We start from the raw sequence: 20,494 nt of genomic DNA, 5'->3' as shown, positions 1-20,494 counted from the left end.
TTGTAAGGACACGAACAGATAAGATTGACGAAAGAAGGTAAGTACCTGTCATGTTTTGGTTGTCAGGGCACTTTGATAGGTACCATTTATCTAGAGGAAGTGGACTAAGACCCATATTTCATCCTTCGGAGACGGTCAATGCACCGTGACCTGATAGTCCTGGTCAAGTATTAAAAGCCAGCATTGTTTACCATTTTGCACTGATGGAATGATGGGCACATCACCACCTGGAATTTTCAAAAGGTAAGGAATCAGGTCCATTTCTTCTGTTCAAAGGCGTACTTTCAGGAAGGGGCAGATTGGCTCCAAATTTTGCAGAGGGGGGGGGGGGGCACTCTCTCCAAGCGTGGATTTGAGGGCCCCTCTGGAGGGGGTCTGAGAATCCTCCCCCACCGTCTCTCAGTCTAAACAAGAGACATTAAATTGGGATGGTTCAAAAATGCCATTTAACGAAAATTAAGATGGTGTTTTCTGTACTGGATTATTCAATTCAACATCTACAAAACCACAAAATTACAAGCTTAAAGGACAACTTACATTCAACTTATCGTTTTCTAATGATATTTGGCACACTGTGAATTTGTAGAGGGTGCTGAAGTTGGAATTCTTTCATGATATGAAAATAATTTAAACTTTTGTCTACAAAAAAGACAAGAATTGTGCACACTCAATTAGGAATTTCTTCACTTTTTTTTTTTTTTTATTTACCATCAGAAAGACTCTGCCAGGAATACAAAAAGTTCCAGGCCTATTCATTTTAAAAACCTGTTTTCCCTCGGAAATTTCAAAGTAATGATTTACTTTTGGCTTCGAACATATAAAATGCCTCAATTTTGCACATAAATGTGGTTTTGCAAAAAATCAATGCGATTCTTCTGATAAAGAGATATCTACTTAGTTAGCAAATTTCAAATCGATTTATTGGCACAAATAATCAGGAAAATGGCAAAACTTTAAGGGGACCAATTTATAATTGAAATTCATGTTCTCTGCCGACAAATGAAATCAAACCAATTTTTTTTTAATTCTGCCTAATTTTGAAAGCTTCAACTGCAGTAATTTAATTTGAGGGATTTTTGATAATCTCAGACACAAAAATTGAAGAAATAAATTTTAAGAAAAATTAAATTTTTAATGTGGATGAATAAACTGCATTAATTTCTTTAAAGAAGTCAAATCAATACTCTGATTTTGATTAATTTTCAAAAATTCACTATCCGTAATTGTAGCGAAGTTGAGGTCTCCTTACCTGAGAATCTATACTGAAGCTATTCATAAAAAAAAAATAGATTTTGGAGGAGCAGTACAGATGATCTCAAACCTTTAATTTCTCAGATTTTTCCTGCTGATTTTCGGACAAATGGTTTATAAAATCTGATAATACTGCATCCATATTGGTAAGGGTATGCTCAGGTATACAGCTAATGTCAACTGTACCTAAGAGCTCTTGAAGACAAGATAACTTGCTTTTTATTACTTCGAAAGTGCCCTCTCTACTACTGGTGTGACTAACCAAAATTTCACCAGCAACATTATCTATAAAATCATCTGTCTGGAAGTTGTAAAAATTCTCGTTGACAGGAGCAAGTGCTTTGACATCATTCATGTCTTGCTGCCGTTTCATTCGCTTTCTCTGTCCTTGATCTGAAACAGCTTTCTTCTTGTGATTACCCGGTACAGAGTTTGGCTCATGGAGGAAGATTCGCTGTTCCTCAGATTTTTCACTGATCATGTCCCTTTCAAAATTATAAAAGTTTTCGTCACTAGGAGGAAAATCTTCAGCCTTAATTTCAAGTGCTTGACGCTTCTTAAGCATTTTCCGTCCTCGCTCCTTGATCAATTTCTTGTTGAGATTACCGGCTCTAGTGGGTACAGCAGGGTTATGATTGGAGAGAAAACGTTCTTTTGTGAGTTCGTAGACTACGTCTGGTGGTATATTATCTGCCAGTTTATCATCGATGAATTTGGACATGACAGCAGGTATAGGATGATGTAACACATCTTCTTTCTTACAAACATGGCTATGGGTTGGATGGTAATCAACATGAACAGATTTGTTCTCTAACTCCTTGACTCTCATAAAAGCCATGCACTGATTTCCTACTCTCACTCTTCCTATCTTACGGCGTCGACTTGACAATCGCTCAGCATGATTTTTTTCAGAGCCATCATGTTGACAATAATAATATTTCACAGCGCTCTTCGGTTTTTGCCCTTGCCGAGCAGTGAAATAGGAAAATGTGTTTTCTTCCTCTTCTTCCTTCCATGCGCTGAACTCTTTTATCGATGGGAAAGTTTTCGATATTTTGGGCTGGATGGTGATTACGTCGTGATGAGCTAAACGCATATGTTCGATCAACTTGGTTTTGTGTTGAAACTTTTCACCACACTCTTTTATTAAACAAGGGACTTTATCTCCTCTCTCCTGAGGTTTTGAAGTAATAGATGTACATATCTGTAGATGCTTGGCTACAGATTCTTTTCTGATGAACGATGCATTACAGTAAGCACACATAAATTTTTTGAGGTTTTTACCGGGATTGGCAATGCAACTGTTTTCATGACGGTCACAACTCCACTTGTTAGAAAAGGTAGCTGCACAGTATACACATAAAAATTGGGTCCTTACACCAGCGCTCACTTGGCACTTGTATTCATGACGATCAAGACCTTGTTTGGAAGAGCAGGAAGTTGCACAGTAAGCACATAAAAATTTGGAATTTTCATTGTGGAAATTACGTTCGTGACGAGTACAGCTCCTCTTGTCTTTAAAATGAGCTTCACAAAAATTACAACTGAAATGACTTGGTGGACGTTTTTTGGATGTTTTGCCATCAATAGGTTCCAAAATTGATGGTGTCTGTGCTTTCTTCTTTGTTAGACGAAATATATCGTCAGATGAATCTACATCACTTCCATTTCCAGGAAGCTTCTTCCGAGTTATGATTATGATGGTTGAGTTATCATCTGCAAACAAAAGGAGAGGTATAAGTGAGGCTAATGATTCAAGAGACTATGCATCATGGGTAAAATAGCAGTAAAATTGAAAAAATTCTACGCTGTAGTTTGGAACTGTGAAAGGAAGACTTAAGATGGGGATGAGAAATCGATAAGGAAGCAACTTTCTGCAAAATTTACTGGACAATCCGCTGCCGAACCCAGCGCTGCTGGCAAGGCGTCACGATATTAACTCGCTATCTCTCCGGAGGCCGATTGAACACGCAGCTCAGATTGCTTGCAACTAAGCCCACGGGCGAATCGATAACAAAAACAACTCTGTTGTTTTTGTTTCTGACAAAATAGTAAGCATCCCAGAGGACACTGTGCTGAGGGGTGTTGCCTCCTGCTTTTCTTCTATCCAAGTAAAATTTTACTTGTAATTTCGATTGATGAATGAAGTTGTGGCACCCTCCCCTCGAGGTCAAACGCCGCTGCCCACAGTCACGATCAGCAGCTTAAGCACGCAACCTCCTGATGGTTGGTGTCAAGGGTGCCGCAAAGTAAAGACGAACATGGGAAAAAAATGCAAAATTCAGATTCTTAGCGTTGCCACCAGGGCTAGCCTATCCAAACGCGCACTGTTTGCGAGCTCCAACCTAAAACTTCAGATCACTGCAAAGACAGCCTATACTTGAGATGGACTGAATATCGGCAGAGGAAATCAGCAATCACATAACTCGGTTTGCGACGCCGAAGTTTTCCTGTCTTATTTTATTTTTTAAACGGAAAACTAGTCAACGCGCAATTTTTTAAACTGCCGTAATTTTCTTCTCTGTGCGAAGAAAATTCTGCATAAATTTCAGGGAACGATGTCGATTTGTTCTCCTTTGAAAGAATAACATAGAGGCGGAGATTTTCAGACACCGCAAACGAGTTATGTGATCGCCAACTTACATCATTGATATGTCACTTTGGTTGAACCAAAATCCTGGATTGTAACTCTACTTCAGAGAAAAGCATAACAAATTCTGACATGTAGCTTGGCATGTAACTTACAGGGACTTGAAATGTCTGATGACACTTCAAGCGGTAAAAGTCTTGAATACAGTTTGAATTCTAAAAACTAGAAAATACGATAATAAGAAATGCGCACCTGACATTTTCTACTTCTACGTATAATTATTCACTTATATGTTTAGATTCTGGATACTTCAAACTTATTATTTACCGCAAAATAAAAGTGGAAAATTTTAAAAACGCTGGTCGTGTTGCGTGTTGTGAGTGACAATGTGAAGTGATAAGATAAGGTTTGAGGTTAGGTTGAGGTAGTGCGTGGGGAGGCTGTCTCTGGGGGTGGCGAGTGGAGAGGGAGAGGGGAGACATGGAGACATTGGTTTGGAAGCGCCCTCTACAAGCGCACGATGGAACCATTGTCCTAGATTATCGCAATGTTGCCGAATACTGATCGATAATCAATAATTATCTCTAAATCTTTAAAAAAAATTTCTAAAAATCTCTATTTGGAGTTGCACTCATCTTAAAATGGTTTACTATAAAATTTTCTATATTGCCTGAAGTGTATATAGTTTATTCATATTGTGTGGCTTTTTTTAAAACAATTATTGACGTCTATAAATTTTTAATATGAATCAAATGCCGCTGTAACGGCATATTATTCTGAACTGATTGGGAGTGACTGTTCATATTCGTGGCCAGAATTTTGGCAGAGTAGTGGTTTACGTGTTTCAACGGCTGCGCCAAACCGTTGTCTCTCATCCTTCACTGAAATGTAAATATCATACCTGTAAATTAATCAACATCTAAATAAAGTTCACACACACTGAAGGCAAAGGGGATGTTCTGAAGTTTTTTGACTGAAAAAATCGCTTGAAATATAATCTTTAATGTGGTATTACTTACTTTCAATGTACTGTAGATCATATTTCAGAAACTTTAATGCTTTGAGGAAAGAGGAAAAAATCCAGCATCAGGCTCGGAGATACATACATATCTAACAAAAATCAATTTACGCGCTAGAGCGATTGAAAACTTTACAACTGGGTCAAGTTACCGCTGAAATAGTTTGTAGCGGGTTAGCTATCAGGTATCAGCACTTACCACGACAAACTTTGAAGAATAAAATTTGTAAAACAAACCCTACTTTAACAGCGGTTTGTACTTCGAAAACTTCAAGATTTAAAAGCAAGTTAATTTTGTTTGAATGGTCGACTTGCGTAAATTCAAATCTCCCGCGCAGATAAGACTATCGAACTTGGCGCTTGGCGCAGATTCATTCCGAGCCAAACGATTTGACAACATTGCACAAATTCAGTTTTTTGTTGCATGGGGCATCGGTCTCTCGAAGAAAGGATTTTTTCGCGAGTGAATAGTGATTGGTCGAAATTGGAAAGGAGAAGATCGCGAACCGTACTTCGAGAATGGAATTACTACTTATTAGTTATTAGTGGTAGCTTTTACTAAATAAGAAATACTCAATTATTTTCGTGGCCTCTTATTCGGCATTTTCATGTCACATTTCCAGTGAAATCGCACCTAAATCACCGAAATTCCCGCGATGCTGTCTTTGAAGTGTTCATAGTGTTGTGTTTCCAAGCTGGCCAGAGCCAGCTTTTGTCTGTGTTTTTCATTTTGAGTGCAAATAAAAAGTGATGTGATTGCCCTCTTCGCTCGGACAATGCTAGCAGCTCATGGAGTCTCTTTATTTTTGATCCTGTTTCTACCTTACATTCATTGTGGTGAGTCTCAAAACTTCCTTTGTTGATGTTGTAGAGCCTATTATTTCCTTATTTTTGTGCCAATATTCGTATCAAATATTGTTTACTCTCAGTTCCCAGAGTTTACATGATTGCAGTCCTCAGGTTCACTTCGAAATGTTGCTATTTGCAGTGTTTCCTTGGGTGCCTCATTCCTAGTTGTGGATCGTTAGAATAGGTGTAAACACCTAACCTACATTCGGAACCTACTTATCAGGCGAGGGTTTCCTCTCATTCTCATTTTGCGGAAGTCCGTTTACCCTTATCATTGAATTGTATGTTACCATATTTTATGCCACCTTATTGTGGAGACGAGTGCAGCATCAGAAATAACCATCTTGTTATCTTTGGTTGCTCACTCGGAGCGATTGGCTCTGCACTATCCCATTTTGCGCTGATGCTGACAATTTTCATCAGACAGCGAGTTTGTTGCAAATACATCTTGAAAAATGAACTGAAGTACCTACAGGGATGCATGTGATCCTTTGGATTGCATTGATAAGAGAGGATTTGCAAGGGCAAGATGGAACCTCTTGGGATGTAAACAATCAAATGAAAGGCTTTTTATTATCCTTGGAATGTGGTGAGTTGGGTCATCTGCGGTTGAAGCAGTTCACCTTAAGGTTAGGATTGCATGTAGCGGCTCAGTGACCACTGTAGGAGATCAATCCAAGTATTTCCAAGTGTTCCACAGGGACGCATTGACGGCCAAACTGTGGCAATAGGCCGGGAAGAAAAATTAACACTGTTCATTGCAGCTGTATGTGTTCCATATAGATAAAAGAGCTCCTAAACATCACTTAAATATTGCGGGAAAACGGGCTTGATTGGCCCGTTTGGTCAAAGTCAACTTAAGTAAATATCCAGCGATACCGTTCAATAATATATTTTTGATCAATTTCGTCTGGAAACTGAATTTGTGCATAAAGTATGTACCTACTGACTGATTTTGCGCTATTTCCTCCACCATGGTTACTACGGTAACTATGAAAATTGGACATCAACTAGACATCGATGCTGACTCGATTTTAATATTATCAAGTAATTTCTACCCGGAAATTCCACTGGAAATACTTTAATGACTTTACACTTCAATAAAAGTCCTGCAAAAGTCAGCATAAGCCTACTATGGATTAATAACCTTAAGGCTAAAGTTGTGAGCATTGTTTGAACCACACCAGTAACGCTGTACCTAATTTTGAACTGTCTCCTAGTGACATTTCTTAGCTCAAATTTGTGCTCGCCGAAGCCCTTTTTTTCAAATTTTTAACTACTTGAAGCCTGAAAAATTGCTACTAAGTAGGCATGCAAGCACCAAACAAGCCCTACTCATTCGGCTACACTGCAGTGGGAAAAAAATTCTCTAGGGTCCTTAATCCAGACTCTACAAAAATTTGACCAGGTTAAATCAAATTCAACGAGATTTTTGTTATCATCTGATGGAAATCCACTTAAGCAAAAATCCGATTGAATCAAGAGTATCTTTTCTCGTCAAATTTCTTATAAGTCTAGGGTCGATTATTGAAATTGATAGACTAAGCTTTAGACAAAGTCAACAAGAGGAGCTTAGAAGGATCCAATAAGTGGAAGCAGAGGGTTGCAATGGACAAAGAAGGTAGGTAATAGACTAACGAACGGCAACCCATGAAAGACCCTATAGTATGTCCATCATTTTCTCCCTTAGTCTATAGGAACCACTGACTTCGACCAATTGGATCGCTCTGTACTCCCGATTTCTTCTTTATCTTTGTCTATAGCTTTGTCCATCAATTTCAATAATCAGCCCACTAGACTCTAGATCTAAGAGTCTTTTCTAACGTGAGAGGCCGGCACGGTGGGATTTACGACTTTTTTAAATCGTGAAATTCGGAGTTAAGCTCGATTTGCAATAGGCCCTGCAGTTTGATGTTTCGGATTATGAACTAAGAATGTTTGTACTAAGCAATTCGATAAAATCTGAATATTTTTTAATATGATAGATAGTAGAACGTTCTTTCAACCCCGGCGAACGCCCAGAACAATCGAAAGACCTATGAAGTTGGGTTCGAACATAGCACGCAACTATTTTAACTCCGCGGTGGGCCGGGTTGCATACCCTAGATTTTGACGGCGAAATCAGAGATGTAACCATGGCCACATATTTTCCCACTGTTTTACGCTCATTGCATAATGCAAATGCTGAGTTCGTCGCTTGGAAAGCATCTATCTCAGTTTGTTGCTATCGTCATAGTGGCACAAATCTGTGCGTCCAAATAGTTGACCGAAATAATCGCCATTCCCGAGGAAAATACTGATTGCACCCGTACCCTGTCGTGAAAGCCGTGGGCAGATCTCATGTTTCGCCTGCAAATTTGAGTGTATGCAACCTGGCCCACCACGGAGTTAAAATAGTTGCGTGTTGGGTCCGAACCTAACTTCAAATATTCTTCCATGTTGGAATTGAGTTTTTGAAGAATTAAGTCATGAAAACCTTCACCGAAAAAAAAGGTGCTGACTTTAACATTCTGGATGTAAAAAAGTGTACAACATCTCACAAAACGCTGAGTTAACCGCCACCGCAGTTGGCTTTACATCTTGACATTGCTGTAGTAACTGCCATGGCGGTTAACTCAGCGTTTTGTGAGTTGTCGCACACTTCTTTACTTCCAGAATGTTAAGTCAGCATTCTTTTTTTCGGTGTTGCGATTCCACGAGAGTAGGTTTTCTACACCCCTAATTTTCAGCTTTTCTGATGGTCACCTCCCTCCCCCCCCCCCCCCCTCCCTCGAGTTCAGTAACTTTTCAACTCCTCGGCTCTTCGTAAAGTTTCACGTCAATCCACTTCTAGGAAACGGGAGCCATGACTTCCGCGGCCCGACCAAGGCGAACCATTGGCATTGATTATCGATATTTCCCCATTTGAAGCTATGGTAAAGAATCGATTATCAAGGTGTTCGTTGCGGACACCCTGTTTATCGATCCTTTTCCTTAGGTTTAAATGGCAGATCAATCGATATATCGCAAAGCGCGCCACGCCATCGAGGCGAACCCTGACCGAGAAAATTGAAATTGACGAGCCGGGCAGTAAGTGGGAGAGAAGGGGGGGCGGAACTAGGGGGTACGTCGCAGGGGGGGGGGGGGGGGGAGGAAAGTCCTCGGCCTCCCGAGTCCCGTGGCTAGGTCATTGTCTCTTTTTTCGGGTCGCCGCTGCTTCCAGCTTTTTGCCGTACACCTACGCACGACGAATAACCATTCCCATTCAAGGTTGCCAGATTTCGCACTAAAATTTTGATATATTATTTCACGGGCAGGGTATCTGCAAGTCCAGAATTTCCGGAAATAATATGGATTTTTTAAGGGCGGTCGGGAAGTACGGAAGAAGTGCGGAAATTCCGCAAGTAGGTCCGGAATTTTTTTGTCATTTTTGTCGCTATTTGAGCGAGAAATTAAAATTTTTGCAATTTTTTGAGTTTCGTGAATTGGAGGCACTCGAAGAAGTACTGAATAGAGAATTTGCAGGCGTCTGAAATTTAATGAATTTCGTTTTTTAATTGGAAACTACGAAGTGAACTGAACGCGTGGTTACCCTTGGTTCGTGAATTGAACAATTATTGGAGGAGATATGACAAAACGAGCTAATTTGCTAAAATACGTGTGTTTACATGAGAGATGACGCCCACTAGGCGGTGCATTTTCTCACTTTTAAATCTATTGTTGAACCTATTTCCCATATCAGAAAAAAAAATTAAAAAAATACTGTGAAATAAGCTCTTTAAGCACTTTCAGGTGAAGCAATAAAAAATGTGCATGCGGGTGATTTCACGATAATAGGAATAGTCGTGTCGCCGTAGGTTATGAACGACATAGGGCAAAACGATTGAAAACTAAATTAATTAATCAATAGGAATGATGTCCCTGAACCTATCCATGCTAGAAAATATGATGAATTATTATTATATTTAATAATATGAGACTCTAAAGGCCGAAAATGTCCGGTCGGTTACGCGTCGCCAACCCCGATTTTGAAGCAAAAGAGCAATTTGCGGTAACAAATCAGTACTGATAATGAACTCTTTGGCAATATTTGCTGAAAAGAGACTCTAGTGTTCAAGAAAATTGCCAGTTTGAACTGAAATGTTTATTATTGAGCGAGAAAAGTCATAAGAATAGGTGTCGCCACATTTGGCAACAAATTTTTGCAGTTGTATGAAGTGCAGTGTTTATCTCGCCAGATGGAGTCAGGAGTTCCAAAACTGCCATCAAATTGTTCGCTGAAGTCTTCTTGACAAAACCATTACTGATAAGTCAGTTTTTTTTACAATGAAAACTTTAATTATCATGAAAACCAGTGATTTTTACGTGTGTAGCACTAATTCCTCACTACGCAAAAACCTGAATTTAATAGTATTAAACTAAAAGGAAGTCTCCAAAGTTTAGAAAACTTTTAAGGCAGCATTAATTCCACCTCATAACTCAAGAATTGCCAAGTTTCATCTTTTGTATCATCTTTAATCTCACATTTTTGAGTGTCGGTTACGCTGTGTCTGTTACGTAACCGACACAATCTGGCAGGGCCGCCATGTTTGCGTGGACCTCCAGCAATCCCGCGGGAAGCGCGGATACCTGATTCAATGGCTTGTTTATCAATCACTTTAACTTTGCACTGAATCAAAATAGAGCGTGCCAAAGCTGGAAAAAGGAAGTTTAATATCTTTAAAATGAGGTAATGAAATCCTGTTAAAATTGGTGCAATTTTATTTCTAAGGTATTTCACATTTTAACTATTCCTGTTATCGTGAAATCACCCATGCAAATTCTCCATTTCCCTGTTAAGGAGGTACTGAATTTCTTGGGGATGCACTGAAAAAGTACTGTTGGGGTACTGGTTTTCGGCCAGCTTGTTTTAGCAGACACCCCGCATGGGTTTAAACTGAGAAAAGTGCCAGCACTAAAACCAACGATTCAGCAATATCTGGCAACAATACTCCTATTTCGCCATCGCCGCGATTCCTCGAAAGCATCGTGTCCAGCAGGCTCGTAATTGAAATTGATGGACAAAGCGTTAGACATAGGGAAAATGGAATGATCCTATTGGCTTAAACGGGTGGTTCTTGTAGACTAAGGGGGAAAGCGATGCAGAAAGTGTAGCTCGTCTAAGTAACATCGCACAGTGGATCGAGTCAATGGGAGAGGTCGGACAAAATTTGGAAACTGTAAAAGCTCATAACTCCGTTTTTACAAAATTGTAGTATCCTGAAAATGGTCCCTTTGGTTTTCTCGTAAAATTTTCTTTTATACTCAACCATCAAAATTTAAAATTTGACGAAATAAACATCTAAATTTGCAGTTTTAGTAAAAAAAAAATCCTGTCCGACCTCTCTGATTGACTCGAACCACTGTGCGTCGGATTGTCAGAGGAAATCCGAAAAACTTAATAAATTCTCAACTGTGAGAAGCCTGGAAATTTTGCCATCAAACGTTGAATTTTCCTGTTCTGTTGAAACTATTTTATGGCTTCAATAGTATTTGATTCAAGGTGCGCACAAGCCATACAATCGTAGGAATGCCACTCAGTATTTCCATGATTCAGTTTGTGCATGTCCTATACTTAATCGTTAGAAAGTCCTACTAACTACATTTAATAGACTAAGTTGTAGCAATCTAGTACTGTTTACACCCCTGAATTTTAATAATAATTTCATCATTTGTCAATATTTTTCACAATTTTTTCATTTGTTTTCATAAAGTTGCTCAAATTAAGTTGAATTTAGCTCAATAGCAACCTCACGACGATGTTTTTGAATTTTTTTGACGAACTGTCGAAAACATTTTTAAATCATTTTATAAATATTTTTGGCTCAACTGGGTGTGCTTATTGTGCTCTCAGGGTGTCTACAAGTCCGGAATTTCGGGAAAGTCCGGAAATTGTACTGATTTTTTAAGGGCGGTCCAGAAGTACTTAAAAAGTGGTGAAACTCCGCAAAAAGGTCCGGAATTTTTTTTTTTAATTTTTTGTCATTTTTGTCGCAATTCCAAAGTTTTGAAATTTTTCTAATTTCGTCAAATCAAAAAGAAGTACTGAAAAAGTCCGGAAATTGTACTGATTTTTTAAGGGCGGCCCGGAAGTACTGAAAATGTGCGGAAACTCCGCAAAAAGGTCCGGAATTTTTTTTAAAATTTTTTGTCATTTTTGTCGCATTTCCAAATTTTTTAAATTTTTCTAATTTCGTCAAATGGAAGTACTGAAAAAGTACGGAATTTTTCCGTTGGAGGAGATACTGAATTTCTCGAGAACTTACTGAAAATGTACTGTAAAAGTACTTATTTTTGACCAGCCTGTTTTAGTAGACACCCTGGCTCTGGTGTGATAGATGACATTGCGAACTACGATTTTACAGACATCAGTCCCTCTGTTTTATGACGAGGCAACTTCGCAATTTTAGAAAATAAAATTCGCTTTACAAGAAAAAAATCGAGGCTGCGACACGCTCAACCGACCGATCCTCGCGAATTCTCACAGCCCCCCCCCCCCCTCCCCATCTCTTTTTTTTTCCTCGCCCCCCACCTCCGATTTTTTACGAAGCGACTTCTCATTTTCACTGATTCTCTGGACTCTTCTAGAGAACATCGAATCCATCGAATCTACGATACGCTCTAGCGATGAGAATTTTTGATCGATCTTTAATTATTATCGATTCTTTCGCCCTAAATATCGATGAATAACGGGTGTCGATTATCACGGAAATCGAGGGATAGTCAGGAAATACGGGGAAAACCTGGAAATGTCAGGGAAAATGACGAAAGTGTCAGGGAAATGATTCGCTCTCTCGAGTGGGTTTGACGTTTCGGACAACAAATTTTTCCTGAAAACTATTTCTAACTACTATCGAAAAATAATTCGACTTAATCGGCATTCCGTCCTAGGGGTCATTCCATGCCAGCTGGTGCCACTTTTAAAAACGACCCCCTCAGAATTTGATGGAATTTGGGACACTTATTGACCATGCAGAACTGCGTAGTTCGACTTGGCGAGCTTTTACTGTATGTATTTCCAACAATCTGGCATTTGTTCAATTGTCAGGGAATTTCACCAAAATCCGTCAGGGAAATGTCAGGGAATCAACTTTTCCAAATCCTGTGGCAACCCTCACTGGACACCTTGTCCTGAATTTCACCAAAATGCGTCAGGGAAATGTCAGGGAATCAAATTTTCCAAATTCTGTGGCAACCCTGACTGGACACCCTATCCTGAATTTCCGATTTATCTCATTCGATTGTTTGAATATCGATCGATTCGGTCCATCGCTTTTTTGAGCGAATCGAGCCCGCGACACGCTCAACTGACCTATCCTCGCAAGCTCTCCGAGCCCCCGATCGCCCCCACCCCCACCCCCCACTTTCCGCACCCCTTTTTTGCGCGGTCATCAACGATCCGTCAAGCGGACGAGGTGTCGCTAACGGTATCGCTGCACCCGTCGGATCCAGGAAGGAAGGAAAGGTTGACAGGAGGAAGCACTGTCGCGAATTGTGTAATAATGCGGGCGAGTTGGTGGGAGGGGGGAGGGGTGTCGCTAGGCAGCAGGAGGTAGGTGATCGTGGTCCATGTCCGTTTAAGTGTCACGCTGTTGTCGAATTGATCCGGCGCACAATGGATCGAGTTCATAGGAGAGGTCGGACATAATTCAAAAACTTTGCAAGTGTATATTTTCATTAAAATGAAATGTTAATGTTTTAAAAGTAGATTAATTGGTTTTCTCGTAAAATTTTCTATGTAAAGCACCCCTTGAAATTAAAATTCTGACGCGGTAAACATAAAATTTTACAATTTTTGTCAAAAAATTCATGTTCGATTTCTTCCGAAGACTCGTTTCAATGTGCGACGCTCTATCATTTAACACATGAGGATTTTAAAAAATTGACCTGGATGTGGCTAAAGTAGAGTACTTATATGGGGAAAGTACAAACGTTTTGAAATATGGAGACCTTAGGGCCCACAAGGCCAGTCAACATTTTAAGACGAAGAACACCAGGATCATGCTGCCGCCAATCTTCAGATTTCCATATCAAACCAAGATGGCCAAGAAATATTAAAAGATATTACAACTTTGATACGGAAACTTAACTTCGAGATCGTTTTAATATCAACGATTCGAATCACGACCTCTCTTGCAGCGACCAGTACTGCAGGTTAGGCAGGCAGTTATCTTTTGTCTTCAGGATCTATATCCCGTAAAAAGTTAACTAGAAACGCAATAATGTTGAAACCTCGTAATAGGTATACCTACTATTAAATAGTTCTAAACGGAACCCAAAAACACCGGGGAGATAATAGGAAATATAAACCTAGCAAGCATCATGATTGTTTTGCATCTCCTCGGCTGAAGCATCTATTCTGAAAAAATTCCCTTAATCGTTGAGTCACAAAACATTATTGAAACGCTAATCGTTGCGCCGCGTGAAGTATTTCCTCGAAGACGTCTGGCTCATAGATCATTATCGCGCAATGAAATAATCATGCGACATTATCAGAACAACAATGTAAAGCTCTGTAAGTAGAGGTTTAATTTCCTCTTCATTTTTCTTTGCTCCGAATTCATGCCGTTCCAAAAATAACCCTAACCCTCGAATTTTCATTCTTTTGCACTTGCCTGAAGTGGAGGTAATTTTAAAGTCCTCGAAGCTTATCATTATCAAAGCCAATGTTTGCTGGCTCTATCGATTTAAAGGATGGTTAATCGATACATGCCAAAATTAAGCTCACATTGAAGCAGATGCAGAGGCGTTCTTTAACTCCCAGGAAACTTATACGAAGCAAGAATGAACGTGATTCGCTGAGGAGCCCTAGAGTCCCGCAGTGTGAAAATGAAAATCGTCTGAGTTGATTCAGAAGAAGTGCAACTGCTTATAACTCCCCTCTATTTCTGCCCCTTCCCACAAAAGAAACTATGTAATCAAACACCAACTTCAAGTGATAAAGCTGTCTAAGCGCGATGTATCACATCTTGACCTGTCAAATTCAACGAAGAAATTTGTTCACAAATATTGTGACCATTTGAATCGGGACGTGCGAAAACAGCTTATGTCCATTTTTCCAGTCTTAAGTTTTTTTTAGTTCATAATACTTTTCAGAGTTGGTTGCAACCACGAAAGTGGCGTTATAACTTGTTTTCGGGTTAATCTTCATCAAAGTTCGATCCGAACTCAATTCAGAAGTCGGATGTACAAAAATTTCTATCACACCCAAAAACTACGTCCAGAAATTTGTAGAACTTTTTCGCTATCTTGTTTGTTTACATCGGGCCAAATTAGGAGCGGATGGGCTGGGGTTTGTTTACATTGGGCCAACTTTGGGGCTCCATGGTAGCCGACCAATCAGAGAGCGGTACACTCTTCCTGCAGTAAAAGGATTGAGATGGCAATACTCTCCCGTACACAGGTCAGGGTGTCTACAAGTCCGGAATTTCCGGCGAGTCCGGAAGTAGTACTGATTTTTAAGGGCGGTCCGGAAGTACTGAAAAAGTGCGGAAATTCCGTAACAAGGTCCGGAATTTCATGCATGTTTTGTCATTTCTGTCGCAATTTAAGCGAGAAATTCAAATTTTTGAAACTCTTTGAATTGCGTCAATTGGAGGTACTGAAAAAGTACTGAATTTTTCTGTTAGGAAGGCACTGCATTTCTTGGGAATGTACTGAAAAAGTGCAAAAGTACTAAATTTTGGCCAGCTTGTTTTAGTAGACGCCCTATACTCTAGATACTTCGCATAATACAAGAAAGACGGGAGAAACAAAATCAGTCCGACGCTACATACTGCGCTTTTCTCAGCTGGGCAGCACTAGAGTCCCTTTGTACTGAGAGTCAAGACAACACCCCCTCATGGAGTCACAAACGGGATTAAAGATTACAGAAATTGAACGTTTTTCGTAATCTTTGATTGGCCCATTCTCAAATTTCAGTCTCCGTCCTCTCTCTCTCATTTCATTTGTTTCTTGCCGAACCCGTCATTCCCCAGTCCATTCCAGATAATAATCTTTGCAATCGGTGAAAACGTAATTTTTATTCTCGTTTGTGACATTGTGGAGGCCTATAAAATACGGGAACCAATCAGAAATGGTTTCACATTGTCTTAACTCTCAGTATAAAGGGACTCTACTTTGTAGAGCTTTTTCGCCATCTTGTTTGTTTACATTGGGCCAAACTAGGAGCGGAGGGGCTGGGGTTTGTTTACGTTGGGCCAACTCTGGGGCTCCATGGTAGCCGACCAATCGGAGAGCGGCACACTCTTTCTGCAGTAAAAGGATTGTGACGGCAGTCCTCTCCCGTATATAGGTGCTCTAGATACGGCGAATATTACAAGAAAGACGGGAGAAACAAAATCAGTCCGACGCTACATACTGCGCTTTTCTCAGCAGAGCAGCACTGCAATTCTTTTTCATCCGTGCGTGTCAAAACAGTTCCATCCTTCCATCCAGAAGCGGCAACAGGGTCCGCGGCGATAGCCCCAGTTGGCGGTATCCGACTTCGGCGTTGCGCGAGTCTCCGAACAGGAGTTCATTGTTCAGTGACTCATGTTTTGTCAAGGCCTCAAGCACAAGCACAAGCCTCAAATTTGTAACCCCCCCCCTTCGTTCCCCGCACGTCCCCCCCCCCCCGGTAGGTCATTAACTCCCCCGTGTTCGCGGTGGACGGTCCGCTCGAACCGCGACTCCCAGCGAAAAAAAAAAAAAAAAAAAAAACGGCGAATGACGTGGCGTGGCGTGCTTTGCGATATATCGATTGTTGTGCCATTTAAACCTATGGTAAAGAATCGATTACTAAGGTTTTCGCTGCGAACACCCTGATTATCGATCCTTTTCCATAGGTTTAAATGGCACAACAATCGATTTATCGCAAAGCACGCCACGCCACTGACGCGGAGTCCGACCCCTCTCGCTGACCCCAAGTCGCTTTCGATCGGTAAACTCGCGGGATTTCATCTAGGTCGCCCCGGAAATCGAATGGAAGGGGATAATATTGCCGTGCTAAGGAAGAACGCCGTATGAACCTTCGAGAGTTGCCAAATTTCCTTCGATAAAATGTTTAGTTTTCAGGAAAGTTATGAATATTTTTCCTTTAAATTTTCAGAATCTTTAGGTGAGACTGCGTGCGAAATTATCTGTGAAATTGGGAGGAAAATATTCATAAGTTTTCCAGGAAATTCGCGTTTTATCAAAAGAACTTTGGCAACGCCTGAAAGTTCATGCGGCATTTTTCCTTAGCACGGCAGAATATTGCATCGCGCGGTTCAGTGGTGCGGCGTGCTTTGCGATGTATCGATTGATCTGCCATTTGAACCTACGGTAAAGGATCGATAAATAGGATGTTCGCAACGAAAATGATCGATTCTTTAGACCATACAAGTCCGGGTGTCTACAAGTTCGGAAAGTCCGGAAGTAGTACTGATTTTTGAAAGCGCGGTCCGGAAGTACTGAAAATGTACGGAAATTCCGTTTGAAGGTCCGGAATTTTTGCATTTTTGTCGCAATTTGAGAGAAATTCAAATTTTTGAAATTTTTTGTCACTGATAAAAAAATCTCGGTGTATTTACTAAGGAAAGGGTACAATTACCAAGAATTCAGGGTTCTATTTGATCCCAGTTTTTTCTTGGTAAAATTACCAATTCCATGGTAATTTTACCGAGAAATCTCGGTAAAACTATTGAACTTTCTCGGTAATTTTACTAGACCTTGGTAAAAACGCCAATATTTTTTATCGACTGTGATAGAATTACTGAGATAAAAAGGGCAAAGTTACCGGGAATTGATTACCAATCGAAGTGGTTTTCTTACCTGAAAAAAAAACAGTAAAAATACCGGTTTTTAGGTGAGTTTACCAGTCTGTCTTGGTAAAATTACCAATACTTGGTAAAAAAGTGAGATGGTAAAGGTACCAACGGACCTTGGTAATAACGCCGAGAATTTTTTTTCAGTGATCCACAAACCTCCCCAGCTTTTGCCGAAGATGCAATTGAAGTAAGTCGAGACAATAAATAAGAGACGCTGAGTGCATCGCGGTGGAGTGGAATTTAATTAAGAAAATAGTTTTTATCTCGTACTTGAAAAACGGAGCCCTGATCAATGCGCGTTTCTGCAGTTTAACTTATCTTGTTTGTATGTGCTTGCTGGCGCTGCTGCTGCGACAGCTTTCGTGTGTCGCTGATAATGAGGTCAAGACGGGATGCTGCGAAAGCCGCATTTACGAAGCCGTGGACGGAATCGATCGTGAAAAGTTCTGCTAACACAATTTCAGGAAAGGTTCCATTTGAATGTGAAAGGTGCATGCCGACCGAACGCTCCACGATTGAACGCAGGTCTACGTTCGGAACTTCAATACCGGGGTCGCGAAAGTCAATGAAAATCGGGAAAATGAGGAGATCTTTACCGTGTGGTCACTGAATATTTCGATGTTGAAACTACCAAACCTTATATCACGGTTTGCGATGTTGTAGACTCCCTGCGTACTTGTCGTAAGTACACTACATGCTTCAAACAGGGTGTCTACTGTACGGAAAAAGTACGGGTACACTGAAAAAGCATGGATTTCGGAAGGTTGGTACGAAAGCACCGGAAAAGGTACGGAAATTCGAGATTTGCTTGATTAAGTCTAAAGTAGTCTTGGGGGTTTGCAATTTCCTAACATAATCTATTTATCAAGTCTTTGGTTATAATATTCCTCGTGTTTTCGGTTATTCCTTTGTCATCCCACCATTCCTTTCTCCAAACCTGAATATGGTAAAAATGCGCGAAAGAAGGAAAAAGTAAGGATTTTTGAGAATCACCAAAAAAAAGGAATTCTCGAGAAAGAAAGGAAAAAGCAAGAAAAAGGCTGAAAAATCAATTATTTTTAATGACAAGGTTCCAGTAGACACCCTGTTCAAAGTTCGTTTTAATTTCATTTGTAAATAGTTTCGCATAGCAAAAATACCTCTACTTGAGCTATTTGCTCCCTGATAGTAATATCTACCTCAGAAAAAAACCTCGTGCGTGGGACCCGAAGTTCAGGTCATATGGATCTCTGAAGTTTTCGGATTGAGCATATGAACACTTTAGGTCTAGCTGTCGAGGTTCGGATCACACATCTGAAACTCCAGTTCTTATATCTGAAGTACTACAGATGTGAGAACCGAAATTTTTCGGATGTGAAAACCGAAGTACTTCAGATGTAAGAACTGAAGTTTCAGACGTGGGATCCAAACCTCAGCAGCTGGACCTAAAGTGCGTTCAGATGCTCAATCCGAAAACTTCAGAGATCCATATGACCTAAACTTCGGGTCCCACGCACGAAGTTTTTTTTCTCCGTGTATGTAGCGAGAGTATAGACAGATGGGAAACTCTTCCAGTGTACTTTTTTAGTGTCCGTTGTCAGTTGCATTCGTACGGATGTCTCTCAATATTTTGTTTGTGAGGGGTAATTTCCGGCGAACTGTAATACGGTGACCTAATGACCTCCGACTTCGATTAACCGCTGTCAATTATACCACTTACACGTAGGCGTTCTCTAATCTAGACGTCGGACCTATCATTAGAGTAAATAATAAGTGCGCTGTAACGTTTTAATCGGTAAGATTCCAAGGTTGACGTCCAATTGGACGTATTTATGCTAAAAGGAACTACGGCACACGCAATCCCTATGCACATAGTTCCTTTTAGCATATATACGTCCAATTGACGGAATGTGGTAGTGACTTCGTGTGAGGCTTCGCGGGGAACATGCAATGTAAACAATTCGCATGAATTTTAGTTCTTTTAGACGCGTTTTCAGGGTGTCTAGCACCAGAATTTTCCCGATTTTCCCGACCTATCAGGATTTGAGGAAAAATCGATCGTAAAATCAGGATTTGAGAAGAGTCGGTTGCTCGATCAGATTTTTTTATGCTTTCGCCTACGCTTGTGCAGAAATTTTAATTTTTCTCCGCAAAAAACCAGGATTTGATCTGGATTTGGAAAAATTATTAAATCAGGATTCAGCAGCCAAAAATCAGGAAAAATCAGGATTTCCCAAAATGAAAAAAAAACTAGAACTAGACACCCTGTTTATGCTTTGGGAACCATGTACATACAAACGAACGAAATGAATCGATTATTAAGGTGTTCGTTGCGAACACCTTGTTTATCGATCATTTTCAATACGTTTATATAAATGACAGATCAATCGATATATCGCAAAGCAAGCCACATCACTGCACCTCACGCCCTACAGGGCTCATGCATGCGGAACCGCTATTTCTCCCTCGGTTCCATCCGAATATCTTGGCGAATCGCGACCAGGCGACAAGCGACAACCGACAACCCGGCCTGAATGCTGCTAATCTGCGAAAGAACGTCGTAGGTATGAAAATTCGAAAGTTGCGAAATTCCCTTGGATAAATCATGTATTTTTGAGGAATGCTAATAATGCTATGCATGTTTACCCCTGAAATTCACAGCTATTCAAGATTAAAATGCGATCAAAATTGTCTGAACAATTTGAAGGAAAATCGTCTTAATTTTCCCGATAAATTCGTTTTTGATTGGAGGAAATATTGCAACGTCTAAAGGCTCATACGGCGTTCTTCCCTAGCACGGTAGAATACTGCCATGCTAAGGAAAAACGCCGTATGATCCTCCAGGCATTTCCAAATTGCCTCTGATAAATACGAATTTATCGGGGAAATTGTAAATATTTTTCTTCCGATTTTTCAGCCTGTCCCGTTCGCAATTCAATCTAAAATATATGAAATTTTTAAGGAAAAATATACATAAATTTCGTCTTAAAACATGTTTTA

The 20,494-nt window shown here is 40.2% G+C and overlaps 2 protein-coding genes across 2 annotated transcripts in view; one reads left to right on the top strand and one right to left on the bottom strand.

Moving 5' to 3' along the window:
• Positions 1 to 45: 45 nt before the first annotated feature.
• LOC109034715 (uncharacterized) lies at positions 46 to 4,221 on the bottom strand. The gene is made up of 3 exons (XM_019047999.2): positions 4,094 to 4,221; positions 1,250 to 2,967; positions 46 to 227 (listed from the first exon to the last, which is right to left on the bottom strand). The coding sequence occupies exons 1-2, from the start codon at positions 4,098 to 4,100 to the stop codon at positions 1,316 to 1,318; spliced, it is 1,659 nt and encodes a 552-aa protein (XP_018903544.2). The 5' UTR covers positions 4,101 to 4,221; the 3' UTR covers positions 46 to 227; positions 1,250 to 1,315.
• A 1,091-nt stretch (positions 4,222 to 5,312) lies between these two features.
• The window catches only part of kuz (zinc-dependent metalloprotease kuz), a 63,537-nt gene continuing 48,355 nt past the window's right edge, over positions 5,313 to 20,494 (top strand). The window contains exon 1 of the mRNA XM_072303897.1: positions 5,313 to 5,696. Coding sequence (XP_072159998.1) covers positions 5,636 to 5,696 — 61 coding nt within the window. The 5' untranslated portion in view covers positions 5,313 to 5,635. The remainder of the gene's footprint in view (positions 5,697 to 20,494) is intronic.

Source organism: Bemisia tabaci, chromosome 9 (genome assembly GCF_918797505.1).
Source record: "Bemisia tabaci chromosome 9, PGI_BMITA_v3".
NCBI classification, from domain to species: Eukaryota; Metazoa; Arthropoda; class Insecta; order Hemiptera; family Aleyrodidae; genus Bemisia; species Bemisia tabaci.
This window is presented reverse-complemented; position numbering and strand designations above follow the sequence as displayed.